This window comes from Spermophilus citellus, assembly GCF_964194105.1.
Source record: "Spermophilus citellus genome assembly, chromosome: 5".
Classification (NCBI taxonomy): Eukaryota; Metazoa; Chordata; class Mammalia; order Rodentia; family Sciuridae; genus Spermophilus; species Spermophilus citellus.
Genome location: NC_138186.1, coordinates 71,737,539 through 71,749,910, shown reverse-complemented (window position 1 = coordinate 71,749,910; position 12,372 = coordinate 71,737,539). Strand labels below are relative to the sequence as shown.

At 35.8% G+C, this 12,372-nt stretch overlaps 1 protein-coding gene across 12 annotated transcripts in view; it reads left to right on the top strand.

The window, feature by feature from the left end:
• Nucleotides 1-12,372, top strand: part of DST (dystonin) — a 435,613-nt gene that overhangs the window by 405,909 nt on the left and 17,332 nt on the right. For all 12 annotated transcript variants that reach the window (XM_081294333.1, XM_081294339.1, XM_081294338.1 and 9 more), the window contains 6 exons: nucleotides 981-1,150; nucleotides 4,698-4,857; nucleotides 7,350-7,544; nucleotides 8,064-8,192; nucleotides 10,271-10,414; nucleotides 11,196-11,384. In XM_081294333.1, coding sequence (XP_081150459.1) covers nucleotides 981-1,150; nucleotides 4,698-4,857; nucleotides 7,350-7,544; nucleotides 8,064-8,192; nucleotides 10,271-10,414; nucleotides 11,196-11,384 — 987 coding nt within the window. The remainder of the gene's footprint in view (nucleotides 1-980; nucleotides 1,151-4,697; nucleotides 4,858-7,349; nucleotides 7,545-8,063; nucleotides 8,193-10,270; nucleotides 10,415-11,195; nucleotides 11,385-12,372) is intronic.

The window sequence follows — 12,372 nt, the reverse complement described above, 5'->3', positions numbered from 1 at the left end:
GGGTTGTAGCTCAGTGGTAGAGTGCTGGCCTAGCATGTGTAAGGCCCTGGGTTTGATCCTCAGCACCACACAAAAATAAGTAGAATAAAAAGTTTTTATGTCCATCTACAACTAAAATTACATTTTTAAAAAATGCAACCTGGTGATATATGCCTATAATCCCAACTACTCAGGGGCTGAGGCAGGCGAATTCAAGAACTGTCTGGGCCATTTAGCAAGATCCTGTCTCAAAATAAATTAAAAAATATACTATTTTGTCTTGTAATAGGACATTTAAAGTATAACTTTTACAGGCAATAAAATCTTATTAGATCATTGTTAACCTTGATATTATGTGAGAAAATTACATTTGCAGAGCATTTTACTACCTAGTGTGATTCTAGTGTGCTGCCTGAATTGAGAATCACTGTATTATAATTGCCTGATATTTTGTAAGGTTGTAAGCTACCCATTAAGTTGACCATGAGGTTGTACATTCAATGAGTTGTCTTTTTTTCCTAACCTTCTATTAAACACTTACAAATACCTACTATGTATAAAAGGATAACAAAAGGCTTGCAAAGACAGTTCCTCTGGTCTATAAATGCTTATAATTGAGCTGTGTAGAAAAAATATAACTCATCCCTCCACACATAGAGATGTGTACATACACAAACATGAAAGTCTAACCGTGTAAAAGGCAGCAAGGTGTAGATGTCATGTTAGCAATGTAGCCATTAGATTCTGAAAGAGCAATCTGTAGATGTTCTAAGACATAGATAGGGCTTTGTATAGCCAGAGAGGAAGGATATAGGCTTCCTAAATGGTGAGAATGGCATAAGCCATGGGCCCAAACATGAGAATCTAGAGGGGCCATTCTTACTTCCCCTTCATATTGGCTCAGAGACTCCATTTGTCAGGGATGCCTCTTTAATGCCTTTTATCTATTTTGTTTATTAGTCCAAGTAGAAAAGCACATTGTTTTCTTGTTAAATATATAGGAGTTTCAGAAATCCCTTGGAGCCAAGCATTCTGTCTACGATACCACCAACCGAACTGGCCGTTCTCTGAAGGAGAAAACCACCCTAGCTGATGACAACCTGAAGCTGGATAACATGCTGAGTGAACTCAGAGACAAGTGGGATACCATATGTGGAAAATCTGTGGAAAGGTAGGATGTCCATCCCATTATTGATTCTTGATTTTAATTCATGTGCCAAAGGAGTCTTATTAAGAAAGTTGGGGCTTAATCCCACATGATGGAGATTAGGGCCTACTTTTTCTTCTATTAGACGCAGGGTCTTTCATTTTATTCCTAGGTCTTTGATCCATTTTGAATTGAGGTTTGTGCTTGGTGAGAGATAGGGATTTAATTTCATTTTGTTGCATATGGATTTCTAGTTTTCCCAGCACCATTTGTTGAAGAGGCTATCTTTTCTCCGATGCATGTTCTTGGCACCTTTGTCTAATATAAGATAATTTTAATTTTGTGGGTTAGTCTCTGTGTCCTCTATTCTGTACCATTGGTCTATCAATCTGTTTTGGTGCCAATACCATGCTGTTTTTGTTATGATTGCTCTGTAGTACAATTTATAAGGTCTGTTATAGTGATGCCACCTGCTTCACTCTTCCTGCTAAAATAAAAATCTCTTATTTTTCCAGATGAATTTCATAATTTCTTTTTCTATTTCTATGAGGAATGTCATTCAGATTTTGACTGGAATTGCATTAAATCTGTAATAATCTGTGAGATGAATAGAGAGCCTATATCTTGGGAGCAAAACTTTACCCTTCACACATCATAGAAAGCACTAATCTCTAGGGTATATAAAGAACTCAAAAATCTAAACACCAAAAAAACAAATAACCCAATCAATAAATGGGCCAAGGACCTAAACAGACACTTCTCAGAATATGATGTACAATCAGTCAACAAATATATGAAAAAATGTTCATCATTGCTAGCAATTAAAAAATGCAAATCAAAACTACTCTAAGATTTCATCTCACTCCAGGCAGAATGGCAACTATTATGAACACAAACAACAATAAGTGTTGGTGAGGATATAGGGAAAAAGGTACACTCATACAATGCGGGTAGGGCTGCAAATTGGTGCAGCCACTATGGAAAGCAGTATGGAGATTTCTTGGAAAATTGGGAATGGAACTACCATTTGACCCAGCTATCCCTCTCCTTGGTCTATACCCAAAGGACTTAAAAACAACATTGTACAGGGACACAGCCATATGAGTGTTTGTAGCAGCACAATTCACAATAGTTAAACTATGGAACCAACCTAGATGTCCTTCAGTAGATTAATGGATTAAAAAAATGTGGCATATATACACAATGGAATATTACTTATCAGTAAAAGAGAATAAAATCATGGCATTTGCAGGTAAATGGATGGAGTTGGAGAAGATAATGCTAAGTAAAGTTAGCCAATCCCCGAAAAATCAAATGCCAAATGTTTTCTTTGATATAAGAAGGCTGATTCATAGTGGGGTAGGGAGGGGGAGCATGGAAGGAATAGACAAACTCTAGAATGCTGGGGCCAGATCAGTAGTGCCTTGCTTGTACTTGGCAGAGGGATGGGAGGGGAAGGAAGAGAACATGGGGTTAGAAATGATGGTGGAATGTGATGGACATTATTATCCAAAGTATGTGTATGGAGACAAGAATTGGTGAATATACTTTGTATACAACCAGAGATATGAAAAATTGTGCTCTATATGTGTAATAATAATTGTAATGCATTCCGCAATCATATAAATTTAAAAAAAGAAAGTAGGATGTCCTTTAGGCAGTTTGGTTACTTTGTAGACCTCCCTCAAATAGAAGTTAGTGGTACTTTGCAGGGACATTATAGGGACCTTAGATAACTTCTTTGCCTAGGGGACATCTGCTTGTCCTAAATATCCATTCACAGAGCACCTGTTCTGAGAAGCCTTTGCTGTTCATTCTTATTTATTTTTAACTACTCATTAGAAGGAAAAAAAAAAGATACCTTCCCCAGTCTCTGTCATCTCACACTTGACTACACAAACTGCTCTGACTGGTCTCCCCAAACCTGGTTTATCCCTCCTTTCATCTAACCTCCATGGAGCTACTTAGGATTTTTTTTTTATTTAAATGCAGTGGGATCTTATCATTCCTGCTTCATGCCCTTCAGAGCCTTGCTGTTGGATGTGGATGAGACATAGGCTCCTTAATGTGGCAAGCAAGGCACTACTGATCTGGCCCCAGCATTCTCTTCAGCCTCCATTTACCCCTTTCCAGTCTCCCTCTTTCTCATTACATTTTTGGGAAGGTACAAGACTTATTTCAAAAATTTTGAGTACTTAAGTACAAAGTACAAGAGTTCAAATATCTTGTAAATGTTTTTAAGCTTTCTGTTGAGCCTTAGTTTTAGTTATTTTTGCCAAAAGGGTTGAGTATACCATATCTGAAGTACTTAAGAAGTTTTTTAGATGTTGGAATATTTGCATTTAAAGAATGAGATATCTTGGGGATGGGACCCAAATCTAGACATGAAATTCTTTGGTTCATATATACCTTATACACATAGCCTGATGTAGTGTTTTGTAATAATATTGAGCCTGCCATAAAGTGTCATGGTATAGAATTTTCTATATGTGGCATTGCATTATTCCTCACAAAGTTTCAGATTGTGAAACATTTTTGGATTTTAGATTTTTGGATCAGGGATCCTCAACTGTATCCAGATTAAATAAGGGCCCCTGAAAATTTAGTTTTTGTTGTTGGAATTTTCCTTCTGATCTCCTTTAGCAGATTTTTGCCCTTTTACATATGTACATACAAATTGTGTGTGTGTGTGTGTGTGCGCGCGCACACGCGCGCCACATACTTTTTCAGGGATGAATGGCATCTTTTATGTGAATTTTATGTTCTTTGCTTTTTGATGTATATTTTTAAAATAAAATTTCTGTACATGATTTTTAGAAAGTGTTCCTGTTTCAAACAACTCGTAAATTAACAAATGTTATGTTTTCCTTTCACTTTTTTATTTCCAAAAGGTTTGTTTGGCAAAATTCAAGTCTTAATAATAATAAAGATTATTCAGTTCTGCAGAACTTCACAATAAGTTTTCACAGTATTAGTTTTTTTTTATCTTCTTCCATCTCAAAAGGACATCATTTTTGCAATGTCATATAAATGATTTTGTTTTAACATTTCTGAAAAGGCAGAAAGTTACAGTGATGAGGAACAGAGCAGTGAATGCCAGGGCAGGGTGTGACTATAAGGAAAGAAGAGCATGAGGGGCTTGGGAATGGTGAAACGGTATCTTGATTATGGTGATGGTAATATGAATCTGCACATGTATTTAAATTCATAAAACAGCATACTAAAACAGTCAAGTTTATTGTCTGACCACCTAAAACAAATTTTTAAAAATCTTTTTTTAAATTATGAAGGCATGTTTTTAGGAAGAAACTCAAAAAATCATTAATTTCCAAAGTTTATGGTAATGGAATTTTCCTGGAACAGATGTCAGGAATTTTTAACTAATAACAAAACTTTTATAACTTTTTTTTTATTTTTATGTTCTATGGAAAGTAAAGAAACAGCAGTAAATACCTATGTATTGTCTCTTGTCTTGAATACCACTCACCCTGCATAAATGAACTTCATATGTTCAGACATGTTAAGGCAGCTCTTCTGTTCTCAGAGTAATTTTTCTACCCTTTTTCCCCAGACAGAACAAATTGGAGGAAGCATTGCTATTTTCTGGACAATTCACAGATGCCCTGCAGGCCCTCATCGATTGGTTGTATAGGGTTGAACCCCAGCTGGCAGAAGACCAGCCCGTTCATGGAGACATTGATTTAGTGATGAATCTAATCGATAATCACAAGGTATTTTCTGGGACATTTTATCTCATTTGCTTATTTTGAGTCTAGAGGGGTGTGTACCGCTTAAATTAGCCCTTTAAAATCAGGAGACTGTGTCATAGTACATCACTATCTTTGTTGTTAAAATTTGTGTACTTCTGAGCAGAAATCAGGAAGCCAACTAAAAAAGTGCTGGGGAGCACTGGGAATGTTGTTCAGTAGTAGAGCACTTACCTGGCATGTACCGAAACGAAAACCAAAAAGGTGATAGGGGAAAATTACTTGAGTTATTGGTGAAATACTTTTGTTTTTGTGCTTTAAACCCCGTTTCAAGCATGTTTTACTATCTTTAGTTGTTCATCTAAGTAATTATATAATAAAATTTAAAATCATTTGTTCAGTGACCCAGAACTAGGTCATTGCATAAATGTGCAGATTTGTGACATGATCCGTGGGGGTCATGATTAAAGCCCTTCTTTTTTAAAAGCTGTTTTAACCTTGTCCCTTGAACTATAGCAATTTATGAGTCACCAGCATGTGCTACGAGGGATTTATTATTTTTTTCAAGATAATTGGTTTGCTTGCAATCTCCTGATCTGTACGTTAAACTGTCATGCAAAGATATATTTGAAGTGCCCAGCTGATAGTAGTGTAAGTTCCTAAATTATGATCAAACGATATAATACAGCTTAACCTTGGAAACACCATGAAACAGTACTAATATAGAATGGTTATGGTATTAAAGTTGACTTTCTGAACAAATATCTTACAGCACTCTGACTTAATTCCTATTGTGATTTTTTGGTACAAAAAAATGTATACATTTTTAAATGTTCTCTTTATGTTTCCCTATTTTGATTTACCTGTCCTTCTTAACATAATTGGTTCTTTGGCATATTTTTTTCCTTTTCTATTCTATGATTATACCCATTAAAGAGACTTTATTATACTAGAAAATTAAAGAATAAATAAGGAACATTGACAAGGCCTACAAAAATTACAAATCTTAAAAATTACATTGCTTATATTGAAACAAACGTTTTGTGCATGATTAATACAAACTTTTCCATTTCTTGGAACTCATTTAGTGAGTAATGGATAGTATAATGTTACTTTTTACATAATGCCATTTTAATAAACTCACTGTCTAAATATTTACTGCCCTAGACACTTGCCAATTTTTTTATATGTTAAAGATCACCAAGAATGAATTAATCATTTAGCATGAGTAATACAATTGGAAGGCTCAGGAAATTTCAATAAAAGTACATTGGAATCTCTAATCAGAACTGTTGGGACTAGTTTCATCACAAATGGAATGTTTAGTTATTGTCCCTTCAGTGCTTGTGTGTGTGTGCAGTACATATGTGTGTACCGTCTGTCTGCAGACACATATCATTTAACACTGGTTGAGTGAAATCAAAGAATTAACTATACTGTGTTTGGATTCTTGGATGGGCTCCCTTTTGTGACTGATCTGAGTCTCAATAGAAACACACAGATATACCCAATGGTAATGTTCATTTGGGGGGATTATTTGAAAAATATATTAATTTTATTGTAGACAGAAGGTTGGTCATTTGAAAGCTCTACTTTTATATACAGACTCTTAGATCAGAAATAAAGAATCCTGGAAATTCCTAGATAAATCTGGGCCAAAAGAAACCAACTTAGCGCTTGGCACATAGAAGTTCATCAAAATTAGGAAGGGGGAAAAAAAAACTTAAAAGCTTTTTCATCTAATATGATAAATAAAAATTGAATCATCTTGAATGAATATGAATTTATTTAGGATAGGTGCCATGAAGACAAAGTTGCTCTATAAAAAAGAAACAAAAAAGGACTACTTGCCAACTCCCTGTGGATTCCCCATCATTATCTTGGAGACCTCCAGATGTTCATCAGGACTGCTTAGTCATTCATTTGTCTCTTCATTGTGTTCCCTGAGTAACGCAGTGGCCAACATGCATGTGGCAGTCACACTAATAATTTGGGAGGAATTGGGACATCCTATCAAAAGAATCATTGAAAAAAGAAATTTGATGCATCTGTGTGTGTAATTGAAGTAAAGCCTGACTGCCATTATTTAAATCCAGTGTCTTATTTTAAAAAACAAGGCATGCATATCTTTTTTCTCTCATAAAAATATTACAAGATTAAACAAATATATATAAGACTGCATTCTCCGGGCTGGGATTGTGGCATAGCGGCAGAGCACTCACCTTACACATGCGAGGCCCTGGGTTCATCCTCAGCACCACAAAAAAAATAAATAAATAAAATAAAGGTATTGTGTCCAACTACAACTAAAAAGAAAATATTTTTAAAAAAAGACTGCATTCTTGGTGCTCAACTACAAGCAGTTGGCATTTCTTAACCTCTGAAGATTTGTCAAAAATATGGTTATTGAACTGTGAGTCTTATGTGTCTGTATGTATTGTTTTATGCACATGTTTCAGATAGCGCATGTTACTGTTGAGGCTTTAAAATTAATTTACAAAATTTGCTCTTCTCAGGTTTTCCAAAAAGAACTGGGGAAGAGGACCAGCAGTGTGCAGGCACTGAAGCGCTCAGCCCGAGAGCTCATAGAAGGCAGCCGGGATGACTCCTCCTGGGTCAAGGTCCAGATGCAGGAATTAAGCACGCGCTGGGAGACTGTGTGTGCCCTGTCTATATCAAAGCAGACAAGATTAGAAGCAGCTCTGCGTCAGGTAAAAACCATGCAGATAATAACTGGGTGTTATGAGAAAAGTATTGAAACCTCAACAAAAATGGCTCTAGTAAATAACTGTGAGGATCCTCTGTTCTCAATATGGACAGTCTAGTAGCCTCATTGCCTTGACCTCTCCTCTGCCCTCTCTCAAGACTTTAAATTAATTGCAAAGGGAGGTTTACTAATCTTCAGCTCAAAGTGCTGCTTGAGTAATTTTTCAGCTTGAACGTACAATGGACTGCCATTCATTTAAAACCAAGTTGTGAAATTGGTGAATTGTTCTTCATATAGGCCTTATTGATATATGAGATATTTTCTTATATTTGTAAAATGCAGCACAAGGTATCTTTATCTCTTTAATGGGAGTAATGTACATAATTAATCTATTTAAATTTAAGACTTGTTTTTTCATTGAGGGGAAGAATCTACTATACAATTCAGCAAATTTTACTAACAGACATATTTGGAAATCTTGCTTGGTGTGTGTGTCTGTATGTGTGTCTGTCTGAACCGTTAGGCAGAGGAATTTCACTCTGTGGTACATGCCCTCTTGGAATGGCTGGCCGAGGCAGAGCAAACCCTGCGTTTCCATGGTGTTCTCCCAGATGATGAGGATGCTCTCCGGACTCTCATTGATCAACATAAAGTGAGTAATTTCTAAATGTTCAGTAAAACTAAAACTAAATGATAAAAAATCAAATAAAGTAGAGAAAATAGGCTCAGGATTACAAATATCAAGTACATGAATATTTTCCTTCCTGAGAATTAATAAACATCTGGTACATTTGAGATTGTATCTCCATCCTTTGCTTATGTACCTGTGTCTCCATACATATACATTCATACATGTGCAGCTGTCTTTTTGTTTCCTCATTAGTGAAAGTGGTAACTCTAGAATTAGTCACTGTGTTTCATGCCTTGTAAGAAGCACATTGATCTTTTTAGGGAGTTATTTGGCTTCCTACCCAAATTAGTTCATTGTACTGCACTTTTATGTAGATTTTAAGAATGAAACTTCCTCAAAGAGCAGTTTGGCATTCATAAAATTATACAAATCAATAATTTGGATGTTTATAAACAAGACAAGTAATTTAGTAAAATTTAAAGTCTTTAAATTTTATTTTTAAGCCTCTCTGACTTCTGTTTTTAATCAAGAACCTTTTAAAATTTTTTGTAGAACATATTAAGTAAGTGCTGGGATTATATATTTATATTTTTTAAATTATAAATTTAAGAAATGAAATTCCTAAGTAAACAGATGGTTGAATAACTAACCAAGTTAAAATCCAGCCATTGAATTTTCAAGCCAAGATCTTTCCCATGTCGATGCATGGAGTTAACAAGATTCTTAAGAGAATGGTTCAGATTGCTCTTAACAGATGTTTTTTAACCTTTGACTCATTAAGTCAGGACTTTGCAGTGCAAATACTCAAAGTAGTGTTGATGTCAGCATTTCCTATTAACTTTAAAGGATCTTTTTAACACCACTAAATAATCTTGCCTTTCAAGGTCAGGGTGGAACTATATCATCATTCATTCCACTTTAACATGGATTACATCATCTATAAGAGACTCCTTATAATTAATACCCTTTCTCAAAGAGGAGTTGGCTAACCTGTAGCAATGAAATATTGCCTTGTCATTAATAAAAGTGCACTAAACTTGTACAACATTATCTGGAGGAATGAAATGCAGTAGATATCTTTTAAATTTGGAGGCTTAACTTAAAGAATAGGACAACTACATCAAATTTATTATAAATTTTTGATTCAGTTCAATATTTAAAAATCTAGGTTGTATTATATTGCTGTGAGCTGACCACCAACCAGCACTGAGGTCCACTAATGTACTAGGGTTTGGGTGTCAGAGTAGCAGTATCTGCTGGGCACCTGTTGGTATCGCTGCCCTCACAGTAGGACTAGTAAGCAAGTCACCAGAGCAGGGGGAGTGGTTTTTTTTTACAACAGATTATTTTATAATAGTTTTAACTAAATCTTTAAATAGATGGCATGGAATTACCTGTAAGTTTATGAAGTGTTTATTAGTAATACTATTTTACAGTAACATTATTCATTCTTGTTCATTTTCACTGCTTCCCTTTCCACATTCACCAAAGAAAAACAGATTGTGTAATTTAATTTCTTGGCACAGGACTAAAGACTTCTTAGTATAATCCAATTTCTAAAAATGTCAAGTTTTCCCATGTGAGTACCAACCAGTAAGGTAACCCTGAGACTAGATCCGAAGAGCACAGTGTGGCAGGGAGTGGTCCCTCCCATCTGGTTTGGAGCTCTTCGGGGGCATAGAGTAATTAGAAGTGTGTGATCTCTCTGGTTTCCTCAGGAAGTACAGTTGTTATTGACCTATGGTTTTCTCTTCCTACTAAGTTATTTTTTTTTACTCTTTCATTTAAGGACTCTATTGGGGAAAATTAAAATATTTTTTAAAGTAGGTTAAGATATGAAAAGGGTAGGTCATGTTATCAGAGCACATTGTCAATAAAACATGACATATTATCTTGTACTTATATTTTGACATACATGTTAGAAAATACTTAATTTATCATTTCCCCCCTTTCTTCTCTAATTAGTGGATTATTTCCAACTGTGAATAAACAATTGAAGTTCCTGTTTATTTGTTTAACCCTAACAGTAAATAAACAGCAGCAGAGTTTTGTTTTCATCTAGTGCCAACAGCTAACTGAAGTCTCTGTTTCTGTTGTAGGAATTCATGAAGAAACTAGAAGAAAAAAGAACTGAATTAAATAAAGCCACCAGTATGGGTGATGCTGTTTTGGCCATTTGCCACCCTGACTCCATCACCACCATTAAGCACTGGATAACAATCATCCGGGCCAGGTTCGAGGAGGTCAGTATGTTTCAGATATCTTCACAGGAACAGTAGCTCAGAGATTTGAGGGTGTGGGAAATTTCAGCTATTAAGATGCAGTTGCCAGCATGGGAAAGTGAGGCCTCCCCATGGAAATTATTCCTTAAAATGCTTTCTTTTGTGCACTATCAGTTTCTAAAATTCAATTTTCTTTTAAAAGTTAAAGGAATTTGCAGATATGTCCCCACAACCTTAAGAGGCTGATATTTGGTTCATTGGAAAACATTTTTTTCTCACTTCCAGGATTCAGAACAATATATACTTGTGATGTGAATTAGTATAATTTAAATTAACTTAAATAATTAGTATAGTGTAAATTAACTCTACTTCAGTTCTCACCTTTTTTTTTGGGGGGGGGGGGTGGTGGTAGTGGGGATTGGACTTAGGGATTGCATGTGCTAAGCAAGCTCTCTACCACTGAGTTGCATCTTCAGCCCTTAACTATTTTTTATTTCCACTTAGTACTACATGGAATAAGCATATTTGATCCTTCAGAGAATGCATATTTGCACTTAAATTAGAAAGCAAAAGAAAGCCTAGGTGATTGATAGACAGGTTTAAACTGCCAAAGATGACAAACATCCTAGAGAGCTCCCATTAACCTCCTTGGGCTGGGTCTTCATGCCACCAAAGGGGACTGGAAAGATTGGAAGCATTTTGGGTTTACCCCAGAGTTATCCTCATTTTCATTAAAAAGGTGTTTATTGTATATCAATATAATTATTCACTAAGTTGGAAGAAATTTCTATTTCTCCAACAGGTGCTGGCCTGGGCAAAGCAACATCAGCAAAGATTGGCAAGTGCCCTGGCTGGGCTCATTGCTAAACAGGAATTGTTGGAAGCTTTGCTGGCTTGGTTGCAATGGGCCGAAACAACACTAAGTGATAAGGATAAAGAAGTCATCCCCCAGGAGATTGAAGAGGTGAAAGCCCTCATTGCAGAACACCAGGTAAAATAAATTTAATCTTAACCCCTGGTAGTCATCACCTCCACTGTTTTCTTCCTTTTCCTGTGATGCATCTTAAAAGATTGCTTTGTGATTGTTGCCTTCACTTCTTTAAGCACATACTCCACAGCTCCAGTCAGCTGGGCCTAAAACTCCTCTTCACAGCTACCCACTGGACTTCTGCAAAGCCTTTTTTCTTTGCTTTTTGTGAAGTTATTCCCAGGTGACACTGTCTCACAGTGATTCCTGCACCACCTTTGTCTTCCCAGTGCCAGCTCTTCTTTCTCCTGCATCTTTTCCTCAGTTCTCTACTCCTTTCAGTCTGCTCTATCTTTTGGCAGTTTCACTCAAATCCTTGGCTTTAACTGGTACTTGTTTTATTGTTTTGTGTTGGCATTTTATCCATCTCCCAAGATGACCACCAAATCTCCAAATATATCACATCTAAAAGGAATGCATTATCTTTGAAAAATTATTTCTTCTGTACATCTAACTTGTTTTAATTGCAAAAAGAATGGGCATCACACTCACTGATTTATAGCTTGTTTAGTTGATAGCATTTACAGGAGAAACACTGAATGTCAGTCAATGGGTTCAGCTGTCAACATTGCCATTATTATATATATATCTTGGTGAAAATCTGAGGTATCAACATGTGGAATGATCCTAAGTGTCTCAAATCGTGTTCTTTGGTATCAGAGGTGTTCAAGTGGAGCTTTCCAATGTGATAAATATTCCAGAAATGTGTTTTACTTCCCCTTTTTACTCTTGTCTGCCTTGCCTTTTCCTCATCACTTTTTATCAGTCTCTGCCTTATCTCAAGCCTTTGCCACGTATTCCAGATATTAGAATATTTAGTCAGTAATAATAATAAGCCTGAGAAAAGTGACAAGAAATGTAACTGTAATATATCTTCACTTGGTTCACTTTCACCCTCCTTGAAATAGCTTGCTTATGACTTTAATACATCTACAGTTAATGTGGATACCTT